Here is a 27,518-nt window from a genome sequence, read left to right as displayed (position 1 = left end):
TCACAGCATAGTAGAAAAAAGAAGGTTGCTCATTGGAAGGGTTTGTCTAATTTATAACCCTCTTACAGCCCTACCTAAAAAGGACGGTTTGCTATAAGACCAATGTGGTATGAGTCTTCTCATAAATACATGTACATATATAAAGCTGGCTCAATGAAGTCATAGCACATTTCCATTTGTTTAAATAGTACCCTAAGCATATTAGGACAGGATTGTATTTGAAATACAGTGACTTAAAAAAGCAGCAGTGCCAGAAATGTAATCTGTCTGAAGATTGTATCTTTCTTCAGTTCAGGTTACATGGGGCTTTTATTCTTATGCCTATGTTCTATTAAATCACGCTGTCTTGGCTGTCATCTTACACGTTTACTCAAAAAAGCATAATAACTGACTTGTTAAGAAAACATCAACAGTGTGAGTGGTTTTGCCTCAAGTTACATTTTCTTCGAGGAGTCACTGCAGTCCATTCACCCGTGTGGTATTGCTGTTGCATTCTTGAGTGTTTCCCTATATGATCTTATCGAACCTGCCCTCACCTTTGGGAGCTGTGCTGGCTGGACTGCGCTGCCAGTCTGGAGCTCTGCTCAGAGACCAAGCCGTCTGGGGACTGGAAGACTGGTCCTGGAGTGTCCAGTCCAGCAGAGTCCCCGCCCTCCCCGGCCTCTTCCTTCATGGCCGGCGCTGGCTTGGGGGTCTCTGCTGCTTCAGGGGGGAGCTGGGGGCTCCCCGTGTCGGCATGATAGCCCTTGTCTGGAAGCTCATGATTCTTGACCCCGCCCTGACCCAGTGAGGTCCACCTCGAGTTGATGAATTTCCCTGGCCCCTGGTCCCGTTTCCCAGGGTAGGTGGTGTGCAGCGTTGGTCCTCCTCCGTGTATGCTCCGGTGTTGCCCCTTCACAAAGTGCGCCCTCGCCTGTGCGTGCCGGTCGTAACCCCCCCGCTCACTCACTTCCACCGGCTGGGCCTGGCCGCTGTGAAATGGGCTCCTGCTGCTGGAAGCCTTCCCTCCATGAGAACTTATTTCCCCAGCGGGCGAGGGTGGCGTGTGGCCACTTGGTCTCTTCTCAATGGTCAGGCGAGGGCCGGTCCCATGATAGATGGTGAACACTTTTTGCACAGACTGTGACTGTGACTGGCTGCCTGTGCTGGAGTCGGTCTCTGCCAGGGGCTTCCTCCAGTTGTCCCCCCTCAAGATCTCTTTCCCCGGGCTGTGTGGTCTCCTGTCTCCCCTGGAGTCTTCCTTCTCCAGCTGGAGGGTCTGTGCCTGGACGTCCTGCCCCCCCCCACTCACAGGCTGCACGTCGGCCTGCCCCTTGCACTCACTCAGGCACTCCTGCTCCGACAGGAAGCTATTGCGGTTGCCGTGGCAGCCCCCATACCAGAACTGGGAACATGCCCCGCTGGACGGGACAAAGTACCAGCGGCCAGCCCATTCCGAGCAGGGTCCGGTAGCATAGGGGAGCAGACATGCCACGGGGTGAGCTGCAACAGAAACAAAGAGTTACGCACCTGTCAGCTTCACATTGCGTGCAGCACACCGGCACGTTTCTTAAAGGGTTTAAATGAGGCGTGATCAGAATACAGTTAGATGTCATTACAAATGCTCGCCTTACAAATACTAAATTAAATAATACTAAAAGGCACTGATAAATACTTTTTTTTTCTCTAAATTTAGCACTATTAAGTGTTCAATAATTGTAGAAAAGTTCACCTTGGTAACACTAAAATGAGTTGTCTGATAAACCAGTGTTGATTGATTTTGTGGACACATTGGCTAACTGAATTTGTTCATGTGACCAGTGTTGCTGTTTGGTGTTGAAGGGCAGTGGTTCTGTAGAAAGAGGTAAGGGAAGCTGAGGGAATAGGTGCAATAGTGCCGCTGGGTTAACATGTTCTTATTCTGAAATGTGTCCAACTCTAAAAACATCCGCGTCCAAAGAATGTGACAAGTTTATTTTAGTATTACTGCACCTCATATTCCAAAACAGTGTGCAATATGTTCCTTTCCCATCCTTTCTAAATGCCACTATAGTTGCCTTTGTGATATTCCTGCTCCTGTACAGTCACAGACAAAAGTATTGGCACCCTCCACTTAATGTAAGATCATTCAAGAACACATGTTAACTACAAGCATTTAGTGAACATTAGCCACTAATTAAGATGAGAAAGACCAAAATACACAATTTCTGGTAGTTTAAAAACAATATTTATAAAAAAAAACACTTAAGCAATTTCAAATATGTGTTCGTGACAAAAGTATTGGCACATTTACATTAAAAGTCTATAAAAACTTAATAGAACTAATTAAAATATATATTCATTGATTGAAAACCATTACACAGTAACTAAGCTGCATTATAAAGTCAATAGCCAGAAAAATAGGTCATTGTTTCCAACATCTGTTGAAGAACATTTTGGCAGCACAGCAGATGATGGTCAAGACAAAGGAGTTGGATTCAGATTTGAGAAAAGCACTCAGCAAACTACAACAAAGGAAATGGCTACAGAAGAAATATGGAATAGCAAAATCCACAATCAGAGCTATAAAACAAGAAGCACCACAGAACTAATTCAAGTGAAATGCTTGAAAGAAACGGACTTCCAAACTAAAATTACAAAGGATCTGAACACAGAAGAGTGTATGCATGTAGACCTCGCTGCAAACCACTTAAAATAAAATTCATAAAATTCTGTGGTCCAATGAGACTAAAATATAACTTATCCCGCAAAATGGACAGCAGTATGTCTGGAGAGAAAATGAAGAAAATCTTGTACCTACAGTTAAACAGTTTGTCCATAATCTGTTAGCCTGGATTCTGGTACAATAAGCGTAGGCTGGCAATCCTCTTGTCTGCGTCTGTGCCTCCTCTGTGACTGTGCCTCCTTTGTGACTGTGCTTCCTCTGTGACTGTGCCTCCTCTGTGACTGTGCCTCCTCTGTGTCTGGGTCGCCTCCTGAGACTGTGCCTCCTCTGTGTCTGTGCCTCCTCTGTGACTGTGCCTCCTCTGTGACTGTGCCTCCTCTGTGTCTGTGCCTCCTCTGTGACTGTGCCTCCTCTGTGTCTGTGCCTCCTCTGTGACTGTGCCTCCTCTGTGACTGTGCCTCCTCTGTGTCTGTGCCTCCTCTGTGACTGTGCCTCCTCTGTGACTGTGCCTCCTCTGTGTCTGTGCCTCCTCTGTGTCTGTGGATTCACTTACGGTAATGTGGCCGGCTGTGGCAGCCCTCTCCATTGGGCCCAGTCGCCAGGATAACCCCGTCATAGCAGCAGCCGTAGGTGGAAGTGCGACATGCTCCGTCCGGGCTCGCTGGGGCTGGAGAACGCACCTCCTGAGGGGGAGAGAGAGACAGGGTTAGGACCATAGCTCCAGCAACAAAACAGCAATGTACCAGCAAGGGAAAATCAAACCACAAAGAAACAGCAATGTACCAGCAAGGGAAAATCAAACCACAAAGCAACAGCAATGTACCAGCAAGGGAAAATCAAACCACAAAGCAACAGCAATGTACCAGCAAGGGAAAATCAAAGCACAAAGAAACAGCAATGTACCAGCGAGGGAAAATCATGAGCCATGGGGTATGTCATATCAGACTGAATGGTTTGTAAACACAAAGTCAAATGGATAATCTGATATATGAAAACGATCACTGCAATGGAACTTTATTGAGAGAATACAGCAGTGCACCAAATATAATTCTCCATGCCATCTTACATTTGAAATTGCCCTTTCAATTCTCTCACCAGATCAGGAGGGTTTTCTTTTCTTTCAGAATTGCTATTGTATTAGTAGATACTGTATGTAACCCCACCATTGGATACAATAAACATCATATAAATTACACAATACAGGTGCGGATACAGCAGCCCCTCGCTAATGCAGGTGCGGATACAGCAGCCCCTCACTAATGCAGGTGCTGATACAGCAGCCCCTCACTAATGCAGGTGCTGATACAGCAGCCCCTCACTAATGCAGGTGCGGATACAGCAGCCCCTCACTAATGCAGGTGCGGATACAGCAGCCCCTCACTAATGCAGGTGCGGATACAGCAGCCCCTCACTAATGCAGGTGCGGATACAGCAGTCCCTCACTAATGCAGGTGCTGATACAGCAGCCCCTCGCTAATGCAGGTGCTGATACAGCAGCCCCTCACTAATGCAGGTGCAGATACAGCAGCCCCTCACTAATGCAGGTGCGGATACAGCAGCCCCTCACTAATGCAGGTGCGGATACAGCAGCCCCTCACTAATGCAGGTGCGGATACAGCAGTCCCTCACTAATGCAGGTGCTGATACAGCAGCCCCTCGCTAATGCAGGTGCTGATACAGCAGCCCCTCACTAATGCAGGTGCTGATACAGCAGCCCCTCGCTAATGCAGGTGCGGATAAAGCAGCCCCTCGCTAATGCAGGTGCGGATACAGCAGCCCCTCACTAATGCAGGTGCGGATACAGTAGCCCCTCACTAATGCAGGTGCTGATACAGCAGCCCCTTGCTAATGCAGGTGCGGATACAGCAGCCCCTCACTAATGCAGGTGCTGATACAGCAGCCCCTCGCTAATGCAGGTGCGGATACAGCAGCCCCTCACTAATGCAGGTGCTGATACAGCAGCCCCTCACTAATGCAGGTGCGGATACAGCAGCCCCTCACTAATGCAGGTGCGGATACAGCAGCCCCTCACTAATGCAGGTGCGGATACAGCAGCCCCTCGCTAATGCAGGTGCGGTTACAGCAGCCCCTCACTAATGCAGGTGCGGATACAGCAGCCCATCACTAACATAGACACCATTATGTTGTACATTCGGATAAGCCAGACACAACATATGTCCCCCAGTAATAACCAATTAAGTGTGATGCTCGGTCACTGAATAGCATGCTCCAAAGAGACTATTCTAGTGACACCAGAGACAGGACAAAAACAAACAGGAGAACAGATACAAGTAGCTCCTAAATCACTAACAATGAAGAACATAATTAAAACAGGGCATATAAACTCCTACTCTACAGAGTGTAAATGAACTGCGATCCATCGATCGACAAGCTTTCACAAATAAACCCAAGATGTGCACTACAGGTATTACAATTCTGAATTGCAAATGCAACAAAAGTCTAACTCATACCAGCAGAGAACCAAAGTAGCAGGTAGATTTGACCTGCAGCCACGCGTACACTGTAAAATGTTCAATGTAAATTTAAAAATGATTTATTTCTGTAAAGTGTGTGCCGTATATGTAAGGTACTGTATAGTATCATGACCTGTCAATGCGGCCCCATAATCTGTTTTGTGTTAACTGTGTACTAAGTAGGCTGCTGTAATAAAGAAAGTGTGCTAAAACCATTGTTTCAATTTAAAATAACGTTTTATTATTTTCGCTAATGTGTACAATGCAGCAGCATGATTTATTTTGTGTTACCAGCAGCCTATAGGCTAAAGTAAAAAGAAAGTGCGCTAAGTATTCATTTGATTTTACTACTGCACTGTATACTGTATAGGCCTAGTGCAACTGTTGTATGAAATACAAAAAGGACAAACGATCCCCCCACCCCCCCTGGATGGCTGTCACTTACTGTGTTGTCCGTGCTTGGGTTGGGGTTGGGGTTGGCAGATGGCCTGCTCTCCCTGTCACTGTAGTATCTATGACAGCCAGCATTGTTGGGGCCCAGTGCTGCAGTAATCCCATCAGGACAGCAGCCATACCTGTAGAGAAACCAACACAAACACACTCACTCATTCACATACACACTCAAAGAGGTGTATGTGACATACACACTCATCCACTGGTGTCAAGCAGTGGACAGTGATCACTCATCATTCTGCTGAACAGTGAATTAGTGATACATTTTAGTGTGAGCTAACTGTGAAGGAGCCACCCACTGTTTAACAAATGACAAACAGCACAGTGTGCGCCCTCGTTATTCCACGATCTGACAGTAAATTACTAAAGGGTCCTTATACAACAGCAGTCCAGCACTGGCATTATTTATTGTCAAATCCCCCTAAACATGATACAGTATTCTTAAAGTACTGAAATAAAGAGCTAGCACTGAATGTATAAAAACATTACAGGTTTCAGCTCTCTGACAGAGCATGTCACCTACTGTACAACGTATAGCATGTCAAAAAGTATAGACGTGTGTCCCCAAATACATTTTCCCTATTATCTCATTTTTTTATTTTCTTTACCTTCTAAAAAAAATGTGTTATCTGAATTCTCCACTGTTTACACTGAGAAAGACTCCTAGTCAAACAATTGTCATTGAATTGATTAAGTTTCTGTTAGTATCTCTTGATTTAGCACTACTGAATGTTTAATAGTTCTGGATGTTAAGATGGTGCAGAATGGGATGGTGTGGATATGTTACCTGGACTGGGCACAGCTGGATCCTGGGCAGCCCCAGCCCTGGGGGCCTCTGGCTCGGGTGTACCCATCAGGACAGCAGCCGTACTGGGACAGGGTGCAGACCTGGCCATGGAACTCCCAGTGGTACTGCGGGGGGTTCGATCCTTCCTCCCGATTCACCGGAGGGGGCGGTGCTTCAGACTCCCTGCGCTCCGTGTTCCTGTAAACTGAGGCAGCTCTCACAGTCAGCACTCCCGTACCACAGTAAGGGTGGTGCATCACTAAGTGTGACACACGCTCTAATTGAGCACTCAGAGCATCGGACCCGTTTTACCAACCCTACGACTGGATGCCTCACAGGTGCCACTGCACTCACTGGATGTCTTGCTTATTATAATCGTTTTTGAAGGAGGGGTTGATTATTTGTACCTACGTTCTAAAGGTTAGGAAATGCAATTGCAATTGTTTTTGTAATGGAACCAGTCACTGATTAATGCTGAGTAATGCTGACAAATGCAGGGACAACAGTAGAGATATCTAAGAAAACTTTTTGTATTTTTTTTTTTGTACTATCATGGAACAGGTTAATTACCTTCATTTTACTAATATTCTACAGCTACAGCAAGCATAGCATTGTGTTTAATCAACAGCATATACTCTACAGTAACCTGGTGTGTGCTTAGCAGGTACAGCTCTGGGCCATCCCTAGAAATGCTTCTCTGCCAATCAAACACAAACAAGCCTGCATTCCATTAGGTTTGTATTAAAGAACACACACCTCTCAACAAAGTCAGTCAAACTCAAACAAGCCTGCATTCCATTAGGTCTGTCAACATGTTCAAGTGTCTACGTTTGGTCTTGCCTTTAGGCTTTTAAAACCTTATTTTTGATTTGACCTCAGTTGGCGCGTTTCAATGTCTAATTAAACCAGCTAGCACACTAGCTGATACGGTGCACACCTTAAAGAAAGTCTTGTGTTTGTCTCCTCGCTCTCTTAATGATACCACCCAGGACAGAAGAGCAACACACTGGGAGAGAGCAGCTATTTAAAGTGGCTCTGGCCCTCACATGTTGAAGAGGAGAGCACATTAAAAGGTGCAGTGCTGGTGTATGTTTAAACCTGTCTGGACACATTCAAGGAGGCTCTTACATTACAAGCCCATGTGTAAAAACATGTCTAACAAAAAGGAGATTTCCGTGTATCTGTGTCTGAGGGACTATCCCCAAGCTATGGCCATATAACCCTCGCAACCCAGGTACCTGGGTTCTTCCAGAAGACCTTTGTAACTGCTCATACAGTACAGTGTAGAAGAGTGAAGAACATGATCAACTCAATACCAGTGTCCAGCATGCTGTACTGCTCATACAGTACAGTGTAGAAGAGTGAAGAACATGATCAACTCAATACCAGTGTCCAGCATGCTGTACTGCTCATACAGTACAGTGTAGAAGAGTGAAGAACATGATCAACTCAATACCAGTGTCCAGCATGCTGTACTGCTCGTATATGGCATATTTCAGTACAACAGATGGGGAGACATGCATCAAGAGCGACGGATGCAGCGCTAAATTGGCAGAGTGTAAAGCAATGCTCTGCCGCAGCACAAATTTGACCCCATCCCGAATGCATTAACTGGCTCAAAATGAGGCACGATGTAAGCTGCCACATTTAAATGCTTAAATGTCTGTGGCTGTCTTGACTTTATAGTATATTATAATTATATGACGGATAAAACCAAATATACATAATGAAAAGGATATAATGAACCAAGTTTATTAAACGACGAATACAAACAATTGTACATAATGAAATAGCCATTATCGAGCTGTAATTTCATCCTCAGGGAGATCAGAAAGGATAATGCCCTAAATACTCTCCCTTCTTCTCAGTACTCTCCATCTGTTCCTGGGTTGTTCAGGAAGGTTAGGAGCCTGCACTCTCCGTAGTAAGAAATAGGTTGTGACTGCTGGATAATGCTCTTTCCTATCAGCTGCTTTCTGACTTCTTCTTTGCGCTCAAATAAGACCAGTTTGAAATCTGACTTATTTGTGAACCCTTTTAGAGCCGGTGCAGCTGTTCTGCAGCTTCATAAATCTCATTTTAATATCACAGACTTCATTTACAAATGAGCCCCGCCTACAACTTGCACTTGCATATAATTAAGACTTGACAAGCCTAAAATGCATGGCTATGAGTGGAGGAGCGCATTTTGGAGCTGCTAACACGGCCTTAACAAAAGTGTCATGATACATACGGGGCAATTTTAAGGCTAGCGTAAACTCAGCACTATGGTCTTAATAACGCTGCAAATGCTTGATCCAGGACCCCATGGGGTCTATTTTAACAACCTAAATACAGCCTGTCTTTAGCGTTATGCGAACCCAACATATTAACTTTACTTACAATTGAAAAAAAAGTGAAACAGTATCTGTGAAAATCCGTTTTTTACATTTTTGGTGGAACATCAAGATCTGCCACTGTTAATATCATTCATACAGACCCCATCCCCCAGCACGTGGGTTGGACCTCGGTGAGCTCTACTCACCTGTGGAGGGTCCATCAGGGATGTAGGGGACCAGGGTGCCCCGCCTGGTCTCATCGTAGCCCCTGGGGTCAGGCATGCTCGGCACCTCTAAAGACAGAATACAGGAGATCAGAGCTGGAGCCAGTTACGATGGAATGGTTCATTTCTAATGGATTGCTTTTACAATAGAATTGTTCATTTCTAATGGATTACAGTTACAATTGAATGGTTCATTTGTAATGGATTGCAGTTACAATGGAATGGTTCATTTGTAATTGATTGCAGTTACAATGTCATTGTCACTGCAGTTGAACCTTGGCACACCTGTGAAATTCTATTTGTAATTGTGATTACCATAATCAATCAATTACAGTTCATGTACACGTCTTTCCAAGCTGAATCATTCACAGGTCCATGGTGGGTTTTACACTGAGAGAACATTCTTCTCGTATTTTCATCCACTTTTATCACAGCAGGGTGATCACAGCAGGGTTAGACACAGAGCACCAGGGAGGAGTGATCACAGCAGGGTTAGACACAGAACACCAGGGAGGAGTGATCACAGCAGGGTTAGACACAGAACACATGGGAGGAGTGATCACAGCAAGGTTAAACACAGCACACCAGGGAGGAGTGATCACAGCAGGGTTAGAAAGAGCTCCAGGGGGAGGGAGCAGGGCTGTGGGACACTCACCCTGACGGACGGAGCAGGGCTGGGTGTTGCACTTCTCCACAGTGGAGGGCCGGTCCCTCGCCACGCACTGATTCAGGTTGTAGAAGTTTCGATCGCGGTCAGCACAGATCACCTGCCGCTCTCGCAGGCCTGAGTCACAGCTCTTCGAGCACTGCGGGGGGAAGAGAAAGAGGAAGAGAGAGAGAGAGAGAGAGAGAGAGAGAGAGAGAGAGAGAGAGAGAGAGAGAGAGAGAGAGAGGGAGAGAGGGGAGACAGAGAGAGAAAGAGAGACAGAGAGAGAGAGCCAGAGAGAGAGAGACAGAGACAGAGAGAGAGAGAGAGACAGAGAGACAGAGAGACAGAGACAGAGAGAGAGAGAGAGAGAGAGAGAGAGAGAGAGAGAGAGAGAGAGAGAGACAGAGAGAGAGAGAGAGAGAGAGAGAGAAGGGGGAGTGTAGTAACATGGTGTGTAGTAACATTTCATTTTATACTTTTTAAGAAGCTGGTCAAGACCATAAAAGAGGTCAAGACCAAAGTCATTTTTCATAACCAAAATCAAACATATTCCTTCTATAGTGTGGCAGAGCAACTTCTGCTCTAGTGTCACCCGATGGTAGACTGTTGTAATTACCAATGGGAGCTGCACAACTCTAATTATTAAACCACATCAATTTAAACTGGCTGAAACACCACCATGTGATCCATATCACAGAAAGTAGAACAATAAGGTTTCTTGATGTACAGAAAGACATGAGTGTTTTTATTTCTTACCAGGCCCCAGTCCCCGATGTGCCAGCTGATCTCACGTGGGCAGGTGGCTCTCTCGCAGGGCTGCGTGCTGGCGGGTTTGGGCAGGGCCTGGCAGGCGTAGTCCTGGAGCTGGATGCCAGCCCCGGAGAGACACACTACAGAGCGAGTCTGCTCCCCCTCGCCACAGGTCTCCGAGCACTGGACCAGGACAGACAGACAGGCAGACAGTCAGGAAAGGGAGCCTCCCTGGTGCACAAGGGGGCTTAAAGCTGCTTCACTGCAGTGGATCTAAATCCTGCCTCCCTCCCCCTCACAAACCCACTCCAATACAGACCTCCTGCACCACTGTTTAAACAGAATGTAGTGATGCTCACAGCATAGACTTGAGGTGGGGGGTCACCAGTGGAAGGGGGGCAGCATTCACATTCACTGTGCTTCAGATATTTAAAATAAACCTCACTGTTTAAATTGGCTTACTTTAACTTGAAGTAACTTCTCAGTTTTGAAAAAGCCTAATGTGGACTAAAATTTTTTGGGACTAAATTATTACATTCAACCCAACTGCTACAGTTTGACCAGTTTGATGAATTAATATATCATCAAGGGTGTACTGAGCAAATTAAATTGGTATTTCTCAATGTTTGTTCCCAATATGCACAAAACAAAGTTCCCACTAATGCTTATTGCTGAAACATATTCCATTAATTTAGATGGCATACCTAAACCACTGCCCCAGGACACCTTGTGCTTACTGAACTAGTGTCAACTGGATCTGCTGTCAAGGGTATAAGCCAGGTTTCAGAGGTTAGTAAATGAACAATAATATTCTGCAAAGAAAGCAGAAGCTACAGCTGGAGAAGGGGAATTGGACCAATAATATACAATTTCATAACATTAGGGATTTTAAAATGGAATCTTTTTTTGAAGCTGCTAAAAAAAAAAAAAAAAAAAAAAGATAAAGCGCGAGGGCGCAGGGTTGTGAAGCAGTGCGGCTCTCACCTCTGACCAGCCCCTGGCGCTCCAGGCGGCACAATGGCGCAGGCTACATGCCTGCTGGGAGTGCGGCCGGGCAGAGAAGGCTGCACACTGCGATTCGTCCGCAACGCGGGAGCCGGCGCTGTCCTGGGTCAGGCAGAACACGCTGCGGGTCTGCGTGCCTCCATCACATGTAGCTGAGCACGCGGACCACTCGCCCATCTTCCAGCTAGGGAGAGTTAAAACACAATGGATAGGAGACCCCCACACAAATCCACACGCTAACGCAAAGCAGACACCCAGCAGCAGCATCCTGGGGGGCTCCCACACCACAGCTCGCCCTGCTAGTCTCCCAATCCAACAGCTTTAGCTGTGAAATTAGGCTGTACTGAGATCCGCCATTGCAAGGAGACAGTTACCCCCCCATCCTTGTACCTCAGTCTAGGGTTGGAACAATAACCAATGATCAGTATATTAACTTGTTTAGCCTAAATTATTTATTGTACTGATTTTTTTTTTTTTATCAATTACTGTATTATCACATGGCAATAAATGATCGAGTTGTGGTTCTAGCTGGTCTTTGCTTCTCTGGACACTTGGAGGCTGGACTGGCTGCCCTGGTTTCTCAGGAGCTCCCCAGATGCTGCACACCAAACCAAGCAGACATTCCTGCCAAAGTCCTAAATCTCCCTCTACGAAGGGTCCCTCCGTGATGCAACCAGGACTCCCACACCCCCTGCTGATCATTCTGCAGCAGCACAGAAACAACCTGCTGTAAATCACACGCCCACAAAGAGCTGAAACATACAATCAATCAACAACCCACACTTTTTTTTTTTTAAAGTTATAAGCAAAGGTATTTTTTTCTCTGTAGAATGCAAACGTCCGTGCGGGTGTAAGAGTCCTTTGTAAACACAGACTAGGATTACTTCTCCCCCGCCAAGTGATTTCAACACAGATTATTTTTATCATTGAAATCATGACTGCATTAGTAGGGGTATCACACTAGGGCAGCCAGGCAAAAACACACAATCCCGGGTCAAGCTGAAGCAGGGTGGACTCAGGGAGCTCGGAGCTGGAAATGACATTGAAGTCTAGAACCAAATATTAAAAAAACACAAGCCGCTGCAACAATGATACACTATTTATATTATGTATCTATGTGCTCTTTTTATTTTTTTTCTATTTTATTTTATATTATTTTATTTATAATTCTTCAGAAACTTAATTAGACACCATTAATCTGTATACACTACACTGCGCAATTAGCAGCCATCTAAATTAACAATTAAATGGACATGGTGAGATTAGCTCAAATGATGGCAATGTAATGAAATGTAAATATAATGGCATGCTAATTAAAGCAGGTATAAACAGTAACTGTGCTCTGCCATTTTCAGTTTATTTCCCTTTCAAATAATAGGTCATCTAATTCCACTGCACATCCCTGTCCACTCTGTACCCGTTAAACTGGTAGCTAGACCTCATGGTTTTGTCCACTGTTTGCTTGACCGCGGAATTGTTGACCCCGCACACAAACACGCTCACCAGGAAGGGGATCAAAGCGCATTTTTGACCCAGCACTGTGGACTCCAGTGCTGCAACTAAAAAAGCATTTTTAAAAGAAGCACATGGAAGATTTTGTCCCCCCAGGGTTTCCATAGCTGGGTCGCTGGCTCTGCGTTACCTGTACACCCGTGAGCTCAGGTGCTCCGTGCGCATCCACACTTGAGCCTGGTAGAGGTACGCCATCCTTTTAATGGGAACAAACGGGAGAGGTGTGAGGCTCCAGGGGGCTCACCCAGACACACACCCAGTCTCGTGAGGCTCCAGGGAACACCCAGACACACACCCAGTCTCGTGAGGCTCCAGGGAACACCCAGACACACACCCAGTCTCGTGATGCTCCAGGGAACACCCAGACACACACCCAGTCTCGTGAGGCTCCAGGGAACACCCAGACACACACCCAGTCTCGTGAGGCTCCAGGGGGCTGACTCAGACACACACCCAGTCTCATAAGGCTCCAGGGGGCTCACCCAGATTCACACCCAGTCTCGTGAGGCTGCAGGGGGCTCACCCAGACTCACACCCAGTCTAGTGAGGCTCCAGGGGGCTCACCCAGACACAAACATAGTCTCGTGAGGCTCCAGGGGGCTCACCCAGACACACACCCAGTCTCGTGAGGCTCCAGACAACACCCAGACACACACCCAGTCTCGTGAGGTTCCAGAGAGCTCACCCAGACACACACCCAGTCTCGTGAGGCTCCAGACAAGACCCAGACACACACACAGTCTCGTGAGGCTCCAGAGAGCTCACCCAGACACACACCCAGTCTCGTGAGGCTCCAGGAGGCTCACCCAGACACACACACAGTCTCGTGAGGCTCCAGGGGGCTCACCCAGACACACACCCAGTCTCGTGAGGCTCCAGACAACACCCAGACACACACCCAGTCTCGTGAGGCTCTAGACAACACCCAGACACACACCCAGTCTCGTGAGGCTCCAGGGGGCACACCCAGACAAACACCCAGTCTCATGAGGCTCCAGGGGGCACACCCAGACAAACACCCAGTCTCGTGAGGCTCCAGGAGGCTCACCCAGACACACACGCAGTCTTGTGAGGCTCCAGGGGGCTCACCCAGACACACACCCAGTCTCGTGAGGCTCCAGACAACACCCAGACACACACCCAGTCTCGTGAGGCTGCAGGGAGCTCACCCAGACACACACCCAGTCTCGTGAGGCTCCAGGGCGCTCACCCAGACACACACCCAGTCTCATGAGGCTCCAGGGGGCACACCCAGACACACACCCAGTCTCGTGAGGCTCCAGGAGGCTCACCCAGACACACACGCAGTCTTGTGAGGCTCCAGGGGGCTCACCCAGACACACACCCAGTCTCATGAGGCTCCAGACAACACCCAGACACACACACCCAGTCTCGTGAGGCTCCAGGGGGCTCACCCAGACACACACCCAGTCTCATGAGGCTCCAGGGGACTCACCCAGACACACACACAGTCTCATGAGGCTCCAGGGGACTCACCCAGACACACACCCAGTCTCGTGAGGCTCCATGGGGCTCACCCAGACACATACCCAGTCTCGTGAGGCTCCAGGGGGCTCACCCAGACACACACCTAGTCTCGTGAGGCTCCAGGGGGCTCACCCAGACACACACACAGTCTCATGAGGCTCCAGGGGACTCACCCAGACACACACCCAGTCTCGTGAGGCTCCAGGGGGCTCACCCAGACTCACACCCTGCCAGAGCCTGGAAATCAACCTCCTAACCTGCGGGCCTGAACAGCATCATAGCCGCAAGACCTCCCCTTTTATACAGCACTGTACCTACACTGCTGCCTTTATCTGCACTGTGCTAATCTGAGGCAATTATACAGCACTGTACCTGCACTGCTGCCTTCATCTGCATGTGACTTTGAAAGAGGGGTGATTGTTGGGGCGCGTTTGGCAGGAGCTTCAGTGACCAAGACAGCTCAACTTGCTGATGTTTCACGAGCAACGGTGTCTAAGGTGATGTCGGCAGGGAACTCCAAGGGAAAGACATCATCAGCAAAGGGCAACAGTGGGCGGAAGCGCATACTCTAGGATCGTGATATCCGTACATTAATACGAAGTGCAAGGCAAAACAGGCGAGCAACTGCAGATCAATTGACTGTAAATTTCAACCTGGGGCACGAGCAGCCAGTTTCATCAAAAATGGTCCACCGAGAACTCCACAGAGCGGGATACCATAGTGGCCCAACGCCCTATTAAGTGACTTTACATTGGGGTTTCCATTATTTTGTCCACTACCTGTATGTTATAAATTACGTGTACAGATAAGAAAGTTTACAAACGCTAGGAGGCCATTCAGCTCATCTTGCACTGACATCAAACTTAAAATCAAAGGTATTCAAGCACTTTACAATAGCTTGTGAAACGGTGTTGTAATTAACAGCCTGTAGGTAAAGTGTAGCTGCAGGACAGCTTTCAGTTCTAGTACGCCAGGTACATGTTCACCATTTAGGTCTTGCAAAACAAATACAATGTGTAACCCATACTGATCTTGGGCATCAGTCGACTCGTCAGTGTGACCACTGACAAGCAACTTGATTGTTTTACCAATTCCATAATCTCCTGCTTGTGATACTTGGCAACTTTAGGAAGCATTCTGAAGAATTTAAACTTTTGGTTGTCCAATTTTTCAAGAGGGATATTTGCACAAACGCACGCCTCTGTCAGGTCAAAATGTAATGTGTTTCGTGCTTCATGGTTTTCAGTTGACTTTTGGAACATGGAAGTCACCGTTTTTTGTTTCTTTGCAAGTAAAGCAGTCACAGTACTGCTCTGGATTTCCGTCTTTCTCTTTTGGTGAATACTTGAATCTAAATGCCTGTAAACAGCCATTTCTCGGTAGTGACCTACAGTAATATTGCAGGATGTACAGAAGAGCTTCCCTCCATCGCTGTGTAAACCTCCTGCTGGATACTTCTTTATGTGATCTGCTACAGGCACATTTTTAACTTTTTTAGAGACATCCATTTTCTTGTTTACAGTATGTAGTATTTTAATTTCCTGCTTAGACTGCATATACTCACATGACATGACATAATCACTGCACAGCACTGTGTGCATGGCGAATATTACTTGCAGGCACACGTCAGAGCTGTACAGTTTCGTTAATGTGATTTTTTTTTTTGTATAAAATACAAATAATTATGAAATTATTTTTATTTCTTAAGAATATTGGGGCCCTATTCATGTACGATACGCTGAGCCAGCAGAACAGATGTGTCACATGGTTTGAATGAAATGAGGAAGTGCAAGGCAGTCCAGTGCTGGCAGTTTGGCTTCTCCAGACAAGCTCAAAGTAGTTCAAAGCAGGTAAAGACATACAAGGACAAAACTAATAATAACTTAACATTGGAGCCACAAATACACTGCAGAACCACTCTCAATGATTTCAAACATCATAAACACAGCACAGAACCACTTTCAATGATTTCAAACATCACAAACACAGCACAGACCCACTCTCAATGATTTCAAACATCATAAACACAGCACAGAACCAATCTCAATGATTTCAAACATCATAAACACAGTGCAGAACCACTCTCAATGATTTCAAACATCATAAACACAGCACAGAACCACTCTCAATGATTTCAAACATCATAAACACAGTGCAAAACCACTCAATGATTTCAAACATCATAAACACACTATAGAATCACTCTCAATGATTTCAAACATCATAAACACAGTGCAGAACCACTTTCAATGACATCAAACATCACAAACACACAAGGAGTGGTGGAGAAAATCATTACAATGAGATGCAAAGCTACCTGCACTTTAATTCTTTAGAGCCATGTGCCTGTAATGAGAAAGGTGAATAGAAAGCCCTGCAAACCCATAAATGCATGTTCAACCAATGTGATGAAAACAAACAAGGGCATTGTGACTTCCATTCTGGACTGCATGGAACAGCTGGCTGGTTAACCACAGTTAAAGAGAGCTTGATCTAACCCTACTGCACAGAACAAAGCATACGAGAAGCACAGCAAACTGCACAATCACTGTTATTATTATTATTATTATTATTATTTATTTCTTAGCAGACGCCCTTATCCAGGGCGACTTACAATCGTAAGCAAAAACATTTCAAGCGTTACAATACAAGTAATACAATAAGAGCAAGAAATACAATAACTTTTGTTACCTTTCTTAGGGAGATGGAACAATCGTTACCATGATGTAGACGCCACCTTAAATAACTGGCTTGGGAGCCCAGTACACTGAATCCAGGCCCAGGCAGTTTCATAGACACTGATTAATAGGGGGTAGGAGGTCTGGTTGTGTTGATACCCCTGTTTGAACTTCTAATGGTCAATAATAGCTACGAATTGCCAAAAAGTCAAAGGTATGAATGGCTTAATATCTCCACCAACCCTCCCTGTGATAATCAGCAGGTTATCCTGCATAGATACAGAAGATGGTTACTTGCCTGGCCTTGACCAGATCATGGATGTGCCAAGGAACAGGTATATAGTCCACAGTATCTACAAAAACACACCCAGTAATAATGAAACTGACTGGACAGGCAGAAACTGACATGGTTGGCAACCAAAATGCAAGAGGTTATAGATCAGAACGCCACTATGCTCACAGTTACATTTAAAGGGATTGTAGTCAGCACAATTATTCTGTGGTGAACTTCCATTTGATATATAGATCTCAAATGAGCAGTTTTGAAAGAAACACATGTTATAGTAAACAGGGATTTGTATTTTGAAACACGGGATCTGGTACTACACTAGACTAAATAAATGTGTTTGCAAGCCATGCTTTTTAGATTGTGAAGCACTTTCATGGTCATTTCAACTGTGCAACTGAGACCTATGGAGCTAAGGGCAATCCAGAAAAAGGTAAAATGTATGGGACTACTGTGTTAGCTGTCATTACTTTAATGACATTGAGAAAAACCAGAAACATCCTATGCAGAGTAATCCCTTTAGGTGGTTTGTAGCACAGAGCGTAGTCTCCTTTAAAGATAAAACTAAGGCCCACTAAGTACTAGCACTGCTCTTCCACAGTGCAGAGGTCACAGCAGACATTCCCCCCTGTGCTGGAGAAGCATGATGTCATTCTTTAAAACAAACGTGGCTTCCTTCTTGTACAAAGCGTCCTGTACAAACAGCATGTCTTATACCAAGCCCAACACCAGCACTGCTTTCCAGGATCAGCCTACTCCCTGTGCACGTGTGGAAGAGCACACAGCCAGTCAGGCAGGTCTCACTCACCGCTTGGTCTGAGGACAGGGCTGGAGGTTGCAGGTTCTGTTACTCACGGGGCGTGGTCGGCTGGCACACAGGTAGTCCGAATACGCCTCATTGTCTATGGTGCAGAACACCAACCGGGACTGGTAGCCTGAAGAGAACGAAGCAGAACTTAAGCGCTCTCTCGTTAACACTCAAATCATAGGCAAAAGCTTCAGCCAATGAAGGGATTTCGTAAGTTATGCTCTAATTAGACCCCACCTAGAATACTGTGTCCAGTTTTGGCCACCTCACTACAAAAACACTTGAGAAGGTTCAGAGAAGCGCAACTAGGTTGATCCAGGACTCAATGGGCTATGAGGGCAGGTTAAAAGAATTGAATATAAAACCCTAGATTTATAAAACCCTAGATGGTATAGATGAAGTTAACGGAAGACACCACTTTAAATTTAGCATTGTGTGGGATGGGCAGAAATGTAATCTAAATACTTGTTATAATATAAATAATTGTTATACTAGAGAGTTATAAATGTACAGAATAGTCTACTAGGTTTTAAGCATTAGGATCTAAAACACTGGGAACATTTAAAAAATGGCTTGATTCTGTCCTATTAAACTAGATCCCCCTAGGAGGGGCAATTGGTGTGCTAATAAGGGGAGAGCACTGATGGGCCAAATGGCCTCCTCTTGTTCCCAAACGTTCCTTATGTTTATTTCGTTTCTCTACTTGACAGCACTTATTTTATTATTTTTAGTAGTCGCCAATTGTTTTTATCATTTTCTCCCCAATTTGGAATAGCCAATTATTTTTAGGCTCAGCTGACCGCTACCACCCCCACGCTGACTCGGGAGCGGAGAAGACGAACACACGCTGTCCTCCAAAGCATGTGCCATCAACCAACCACTTCTTTTCACACTGCAGACTCACCATGCAGCCACCTCAGAGCTACAGTGTCGGAGGACCACGCAGCTCTGGGAAGCTTACAGGCAAGGCTGCAGGTGCCTGGCCAGACCACAGGGGTCACTGGTGCGCGGCCTGGCCGACCTAAGCCCTCCCCCGCCCCGGGAGGCACTTGGCCAATTGTGCGCCACCCCCTAGGAGCTCCCATCCATGGTCAGCAATGGAATACCCTGGACTCAAACCGGCGACCTCCAGGCTATAGGGTGCATCCTGCACTCCACGTGAAGCACCTTTACCAGATGCGTGACGCAGGAGCCCCGACTGCACTTTAAGACATTTTGTTGGGTATGACAAGGATAAACGTTGTATAGAGTTTTGTTAAGTCTACCCTGGGTCATGAGGGGGGAGGAGGATGGTATGGTTAGCAACCACAATATAAGACCTTGAGATGGTCGGAAACCCACTATGCTCAATGTCTTCAAGATGGTCGAAACACTTTAACTGGAAGTACTAAGCTTCTTTCAGCATTTATAAATGTAGCACTCTTGAGAGTGTTCAATAGTTTTGGATGAAGCTTAGACAACACACAGAATACAGTAATTAAAGGAAAGTGAACAGTGAATTGACAGCCAGCGCAGTGAGGCGGTCCATACCTGCTCCACACTCCTTGCTGCACTCTGCCCAGGACCCATAGCCCCAGACGTAGCCCTGGCTCTGGCTGCGGTAGGGCAGGTAATACTCGTACTCGACCCCCTGGTTCGGCTCCTGCCTGATCAGCTGCAAGGTCGAAGCTTCTGTTATTGCGGGAACCGCAAGTTGCATTTTTGTGCAAGACTTAACAAAGTAAACATTTTGTCGTATGTACTAAGAAAATATGTTCATGAAGACAGTCGCAATATACTCATTTAAATATTTGTTGTGTCTTCTTAGCAAGAGCTCTAGCATTATACATTGCAAGAGTCGTGCAACATTGTTCAGGTAAATAGAGTTGAGTTGTGGTTTGCTGCAGCAGAGGGTGCCCGAAGGATAATGTCTATACATGCAAGGGTCGTCTGTACAATGCATTCTGTTCTGTCTTCATTTAACCTATGTTAATAATGTTATATAATGTTTTAAAATGAAAGGAAACAATAGTGGGGCCCCCACCTTCACCCCCAAACAAAAAATTTGTTTCTATCGAAAAGCTTTTCATAACCACACAGTAGCCCCTCGCTAAACCGGATATGTTTGTCTGACATTAAGAGGTGTCAGGTTTAAAAAAATACAATAAAATCGCACACACGTACATTTATAGTGCTCAATGTATTTTAAATGTTTAAATCATTGAGCTGAAATAACACTAATGTGTTTTGGGTAGGCTACACATTACATCATGTAAAAATATAAATCTGTACACTAGGCCTATACAGTATACAGTGCAGTAGTAAAATCAAATGAATACCTAGCACTCGTTTTACTTTAGACTGTAGGCTACCGGAATAGTAACAAAAAATAAATCATGCTGCTGCATTGCACACATTGGTGTACAATGCGAATAAAAGATTATTTAAAATTTAAACAATGATTTTTGCATTTGTTTATTATTATTATTATTATTATTATTATTATTATTATTATTATTATTATTATTATTATTATTATTATTATTATTATAAACTTGGCAGCTTAGACAATTAACATAAAATAGATCATGGTGCCACATTGACAAGTTACACTACTTACAGGAGGACAGTCAATTCTCGTTAATATGAATTTCAAGGGACCAGTAAAAAATGTTGCATCATACCACTAATTCGTATTATCATGACTAGCCTATAAGCCAAATGTATACTGTCTGTTTTTATTTAAGTTAGTCAGTGCTGCAGTGCTAAATTGTGCACAATTACAAACCACATTAATAGCATGTATTTCACATTTGACACAGATTTTCATGCACAGTGTTACATTACAGTAGTTTACAGTGCAGTGTGTGTGAGACCCCGACAGCCTACCTACCTCTATGACAAGGGGCTCGGTAGTGGGACCCCTGCCGTGGATGGTCTCAGGGGCCAGGTCCCCCTCCGCCCCGCGCTCGTAGTGCAGCACAGTGCTGCCGATGTGCGCAGCACGAGGGAAATCAATCACCCAGTGTCCGTTCAGGTAGTACTCTCCTCGCACGTTCTTTATTGCTGCAAACAGGAATCAATCAATTACTGACCCTGCGAGATGAGGATCAATCAATCAATTACTGACACTGCGAGATGAGGATCAATCAATCAATCAATTACTGACACTGCGAGATGAGGATCAATTAATCAATTACTGACACTGCGAGATGATAATCAGTCAATCAATTGCTGCGAGATGAGGATCAATCAATCAATTACTGCGAGATGAGGATCAATCAATCAATTACTGCAATACGACAATTAATCAATCAATTACTGACACTGCGAGATGTTGATTGATCAATCAATTACTGTGAGATGAGGATCAATCAATCAATTACTGACACTGCGAGATGAGGATCAATCAATCAATTACTGTGAGATGAGGATCAATCAATCAATTACTGACACTGCGAGATGAGGATCAATCAATCAATTACTGACACTGCGAGATGAGGATCAATCAATCAATTACTGTGAGATGAGGATCAATCAATCAATTACTGACACTGCAAGATGAGATGTCTGCTGGAGTCTAGACGTCGTTAATGATGGCTCTTCAAAAAGGCAGATCTGTCACAGCGTTGCTTTCTTGCTCATTAAAACCAGAATGTGGCCAGTCCCTGACCACATTCCGGCGCCTCCTTAAGACCCACCTCTTCAAAGAGCACCTGTAGAACTCCTCTGTTTGTATCCTGGGACACTATCACCCTTCATGTAAATGTGCTTTATTTTGCTCTTATCAGCCCCCTATTTTACTGCATTTAATCCTGTACTTCAGAATACTGTAATCGGCCAAGTTTTTAACCTGTAGTACTTTGTATTTAATCACATCCTGATGTAACTATCACTATTTAATCATATCCTGATGTAACTATCACTATTACCTGCTGTATTATTGAATTGTGGTTTGTCAAACTTGTACTTTGCTTGAACAAAAGTTATTGTATTTCTTGCTCTTATTGTATTACTTGTATTGTAACGCTTGAAATGTTTTTGCTTACGATTGTAAGTCGCCCTGGATAAGGGCGTCTGCTAAGAAATAAATAATAATAATAATAATAATATTAAACAAGCTGTCGACATGTCAACAGGGATGAAAATTGAAATGAGATCATGGAATACAACTTTAAATTTAGCAACCAACAGATACTGCTTTTCTGATGGGTTCCAAAAGAATCTAACAAGCGCTATGCCATGCCATGCATTCTATACCACACTCCAGTCTGCAGGTCTAAACTTCCCTTGAACCCAGTTCAATTCTCTCATGTACTTTGAGGACAAGCTCCCCTCGGTTCTGTTCACTTACCCAGAAAGTTCCTGGTAGGCACCACCTCTCGAATCCTGATACTCGTTGCTCCTACGGGAATGATGAACATCTGATTGTAACCTGAGAGAGAGAGCGAGAGCGAGAGAGTTTACATGGATAGTGATACTGATGCCTCTATCTAATAATGTAAATCAATAAAACATGCATTTCCAAAGACACTATGACCCACTTGTTCACACTTGCAATTATTTCTACATCATACAACTTTAATTATAAAAATATTAAATAGAACACAATCTAGCGGGTTAAAGTTCAGGCTGTTTCTGTCACATAACATACGAGCTGCAGTGCATTCATAATTATGCTTAACTTGTCACAATTACCTTTTCTTCCTGTTATTTAGTAACTAAGCGATAAATATAAAAACTGCAAGAGTGTGGATCTCAATAATGATCAAAAATTGGCAGCTTGGCATATTCAGCCACCATTGTTTGTTTTGCACGCAGCGATATACGCAGCTACAGAAGTGTGCATCTTTACATTCCAATGACAATCATTTCTTTAGCTGCTTGCTTTTACACACACATAAAATACTGTTCTCATCCACAAATATTAAGATTGCTGATGCACCATGTGAGGGCGAGATCCGCACTGTAATATTTCAATGCCTGTTATTGTGATTATTATTGTTAATGTTATTCTACTGGCGATAGAGCAGTGGTTTATTATGAGCAAAGTGTATTTGCTATTATATGACGTTGATTTGCTGTATTCAGATTGGGGAGCTTCCCTCAATGAAGTGGTAATGGTTAGGGACTAGAGAATACTAACGACAATGAGAATAATAACGAGTAAACAATAGAATAGTTTAACGAATAGGTATAACTGAGAAGAAACATGTGTAATGTATTTAATGCCATGTCTCTCCTTGGGAGGGAGCAGTAGTATTAGTATTAGGTGGTCAGTCGTGAGCTTGTCTTGTCAATGTCAGTCGTTGTGTACAACCTGATAGTCATTTGCAATCTGAGTGAAGTATCCATTACGAAAATAAATACTTATACCTGTCAACACTAGCAAGTTGCTGTTTCCTGCGTTCTAAATACCTCCGTGTTCTTGAGAGAATAATGTGATTGTGGGTGGGGGTAAGCTCGGACCGTCACCCCATTACACACTTTAGCATCAAGTCAAAATAGTCAATGTTTTTTAAAATATATACCATACAATTGCTACTGTGCTGCATTAAAAAATATATATTAATAAGAAACATCTGCTACAAAATCAAGAATTACTGTAAATCCCAGCAGCTCTTCCATTTTGAGTGCAGGCTATCGTTCCATAAAAAAAAACAAGCAGTCTGAAACATTTTAGGCCTGCTTTTCAGTCATATATGTGAACGCGCAAAGGCGCCTTAAACCGCAAATGTGAACGGGGTTGCAGACCGAAATATGCGGCGGCCCTGGGCCAGCCCAGCAGTGTGAACAGGGTCTATGTCTTTTTTTGGAATCGCCAATTGTTTTTTTACTGCATTTTCTCCCCAATTTGAAATGCCCAATTTTAAGCCTAGCTCACCGCTGCAACCCCTGTGCTGACTCGGAGGGACGAAGACATCCACTTCTTTTCACTCTGCAGGCCCACCCTGCAATAGCACCCAAGTCATGTGTTGTAGCCCCCCCCCCCCTCACCTTTGGGCAGGTCGGCCACCTCGAAGGTACCCTTGACTGGGTAGCAGGATCTGCCGTCGCCCCCGCACTCCAGACACTGATCCTCCTTCTGGGGAGACTCCAGCATGTTGTCACAACCCAGTGGCTAGTGTAGAGAATAGAAAGGTGTTGAGTCCCAAAAATGTTCAGTTTGGGATTTTTAGGATCATTCAAAACAGTGGGACCTTGAGGGTGGGTTTACACGAGGCAATGCTTGTGAGCAAATTGTTACTTAATTGCCTTGTGTAATACAGTGAGAGAGTCGGAGAGGCTGTGACTCAGAAGCAGTAACTGAATTGCCTCGTGTAATACAGTGAGACAGTCGGAGAGGCTGTGACTCAGAAGCAGTAACTGAATTGCCTCGTGTAATACAGTGAGAGAGTCGGAGAGGCTGTGACTCAGAAGCAGTAACTGAATTCCCTCGTGTAATACAGTGAGAGAGTCGGAGAGGCTGTGACTCGGGAGCAGTAACTGAATTGCCTCGTGTAATACAGTGAGAGAGTCGGAGAGTCTGTGACTCAGAAGCAGTAACTGAATTGCCTCGTGTAATACAGTGAGAGAGTCGGAGAGGCTGTGACTCAGAAGCAGTAACTGAATTGCCTCGTGTAATACAGTGAGACAGTCGGAGAGGCTGTGACTCAGAAGCAGTAACTGAATTGCCTCGTGTAATACAGTGAGACAGTCGGAGAGGCTTTGACTCGAAAGCAGTAACTGAATTCCCTCGTGTAATACAGTGAGAGAGTCGGAGAGGCTGTGACTCCAGCAGTATGACCTGTGACGTCATTGTACTCATCATTCCAAGTTAATGATTGTTCTTTCAGGTGGTATATTAGCTGTTGCCATGATATACCCTACAACTCAGCGACGCAGTCTCCAATGGGTCACCTGGTAAAAGCACCTCATCACCACCAGAGGTCAAGCCCTCATGATTCCTGGCAACACATTGTGTGTGCGTACGTGTGCCAGTGCGCGTGTTAGTGTGTATGTGTGCGTGTGTCAGTGTCAGTGTGTATGTGTGCGTGCGTCAGTGTCAGTGTCAGTGTGTATGTGTGCATGTGTCAGTGTCAGTGTGTATGTGTGCGTGCGTCAGTGTCAGTGTCAGTGTGTATGTGTGCGTGTGTCAGTGTCAATGTGTATGTGTGTGTGCGTCAGTGTCAGTGTCAGTGTGTATGTGTGCGTGTGTCAGTGTCAGTGTGTATGTGTGCGTGCGTGTGTCAGTGTCAGTGTGCGTGCATGCTGCTGGACCCCTTCACCTTGCAGACCCCCTCCACACAGACATGCCGCTTCCCCGGCTCACACGGTGTCCCGTCCACCACAGCCTCCCGGTGACGGAAGTAGAAGTTCTCTCCCTTGGGGATGCAGTTCAGCTCACACTTGTTTGGAGCTAGGGAGGGAGAGACACAGGGGACAGTCCCATTTGAGGATTCTTAAATGAAACAATATCAACTACGCCTTCTGTACCTGATATCATAAAACACATTCTAAATCAAAATTATTAAAAACATCATGATGTGGTTTAAAGGGTTCAAAGTCCATTGTCTTAATTGTTTCAGTTCCTTGATTTTTCTTAAACTTTGAACCACCTCCTGAGGCAAGTTTAATGGCCAACGATAACCTCGGCCAGCGGTGCGCAAAGTGGGGGGTACGGAGAGTCAGTAAGGGAGGCACGACTATGACCAGAGGCAGTTAAAACTTTTGTATTTATATTTTAACAGTGTTTTTCCCAGATTTAATATAAAGGGAAGAGGAGACACTGGCTCTCGGTGTGTAACAGCAGCTCTGCAGCATACAATGCCAAATCAAGCGCTTCAATGGGCTCATTTAGCTTCAGATTTAGCTGGCAAAATAAATATTTATTTTGTGAATACCCAGATTTATTTTTTCAGATTTAATCGCTGAACAATAATGTTTTTCAGATGTATCTGTTAGGTAACAGTTGAATTGCCAAGTGTAAGAAAAGGATTTAATTTCACTGATGTATTTGTTGGAAACACAGATTTAACATGTCAGCTAACTCTCCCAAGTTAAAAAACAGATTTATAGACTGGTTTTAAATGTTAAATTTACGATAAGCATTTTCAACATTTATACATTGTATCTGAAAGTACAGTTTTGAAAACTTGTAAGAATGTTTTTGTTAAAATCTTCCCTGCCAAAAACATGTGCAAATGCACATTTTGTTTAAATTAATTGTTTTATTTGTTTAATTATCACCCGCACCTGGTAGTTATTATCAATTAGTACTAGGTGCAGGGGTATTTAAGATGTGCAGTCAATCTTGCACGGGGCTTCTGAGTAGAAGGAAGCAGAAGAGAGGTGCTCTGCATCCGAGCAGTCAGAAAAGAAGTACGTGCTGTGTTAAACCTGCGTGGTTTTGGTTTATGTTCCGTGGTGCCAGGTAAATGGCTTAGCCGTCCTGCAAGTTAGTCAGGGAATAACCCGTTTAGTAAGTACTCCAAAACGGAGTTAGGTTTTGTTTTGTGTTTGTGTTTATTTTTGTGTTTATTAAAAATAGCGCAACCGCGCTTGAAACTCCATTTCCTGTGTCCTGGGTCTGCTTTGAAAGGGGCAAACGAACGACTGTGAGTGCCGGCCGGGTTACAGTATGTATCTAGGGAAAAATATGCGATTTATATTAAATAAAACAAACACATGTTAAAATATAGTGGGGGGGGGCGCAAAACAAAATGTATGCTAAGTAAGGGGGGGCGGCATATAAAAAGTTTGCGCACCACTGCATTAGGCAGCCCTGGATTACAAGAGATCCGCTGGACAGAGGAACGATTCAGCCCTGGATTACAAGAGATCCGCTGGACAGAGGAACGATTCAGCCCTGGATTACAAGAGATCCGCTGGACAGAGGAACGATTCAGCCCTGGATTACAAGAGATCCGCTGGACAGAGGAACGATTCAGCCCTGGATTACAAGAGATCCGCTGGACAGAGGAACGATTCAGCCCTGGATTACAAGAGATCCGCTGGACAGAGGAACGATTCAGCCCTGGATTACAAGAGATCCGCTGGACAGAGGAACGATTCAGTGCTGTGCTTCACCTGCTGACAGTCAGCACAGCAGGACGGTACAGCTTGTGGAGAAAGATGAAAGCATGGGCTGGGGCTGGCTGCATACAACACATGCAGTAATCCTGACTCTTAAGTGGTAAGGGAAACAATAACCTTAGCATCTTCCCTCATCCATTTGGATTGAAACCCTGCACATGTACCTACACAATAAAGCACTCTTACTCAAATCACTAACCGCTATCTCACACACTTCCCCCGCCACGGCTACAAATGCAAAATTAGAGTGAATCGTATGAAATATACCGCTGCCTCCGTGTGATCCACTCAATACCATGTACTAAAGAATGTCCTCAGCACGTTTCGAATTGTAATCGCAACTGGACTAGACGTTGTTTAAATGATAGTGCCCGTTGATGAAGGCTCT

At 44.9% G+C, this 27,518-nt stretch overlaps 1 protein-coding gene across 3 annotated transcripts in view; it reads right to left on the bottom strand.

Moving 5' to 3' along the window:
• Nucleotides 1-27,518, bottom strand: part of LOC117973852 (papilin-like) — a 74,905-nt gene that overhangs the window by 11,799 nt on the left and 35,588 nt on the right. For 2 of the 3 annotated variants that reach the window (XM_058987249.1, XM_058987246.1), the window contains exons 7-21: nt 25,324-25,454; nt 24,053-24,176; nt 22,410-22,490; nt 20,949-21,121; nt 19,607-19,730; nt 18,077-18,203; nt 12,947-13,012; nt 11,284-11,488; nt 10,306-10,482; nt 9,556-9,706; nt 8,883-8,969; nt 6,359-6,563; nt 5,564-5,693; nt 3,198-3,327; nt 537-1,482 (exon numbers count right to left, since the gene is read on the bottom strand). In XM_058987249.1, the coding sequence (XP_058843232.1) occupies nt 537-1,482; nt 3,198-3,327; nt 5,564-5,693; nt 6,359-6,563; nt 8,883-8,969; nt 9,556-9,706; nt 10,306-10,482; nt 11,284-11,488; nt 12,947-13,012; nt 18,077-18,203; nt 19,607-19,730; nt 20,949-21,121; nt 22,410-22,490; nt 24,053-24,176; nt 25,324-25,454 (2,857 nt within the window). The remainder of the gene's footprint in view (nt 1-536; nt 1,483-3,197; nt 3,328-5,563; nt 5,694-6,358; nt 6,564-8,882; nt 8,970-9,555; nt 9,707-10,305; nt 10,483-11,283; nt 11,489-12,946; nt 13,013-18,076; nt 18,204-19,606; nt 19,731-20,948; nt 21,122-22,409; nt 22,491-24,052; nt 24,177-25,323; nt 25,455-27,518) is intronic. The other variant, XM_058987247.1, reaches the window with a different exon arrangement.

This window comes from Acipenser ruthenus, chromosome 15 (assembly GCF_902713425.1).
Source record: "Acipenser ruthenus chromosome 15, fAciRut3.2 maternal haplotype, whole genome shotgun sequence".
Taxonomy (NCBI): domain Eukaryota; kingdom Metazoa; phylum Chordata; class Actinopteri; order Acipenseriformes; family Acipenseridae; genus Acipenser; species Acipenser ruthenus.
Note: the sequence above shows the minus strand (reverse complement) of the source record. Positions and strands in the feature narration are given on the sequence as shown.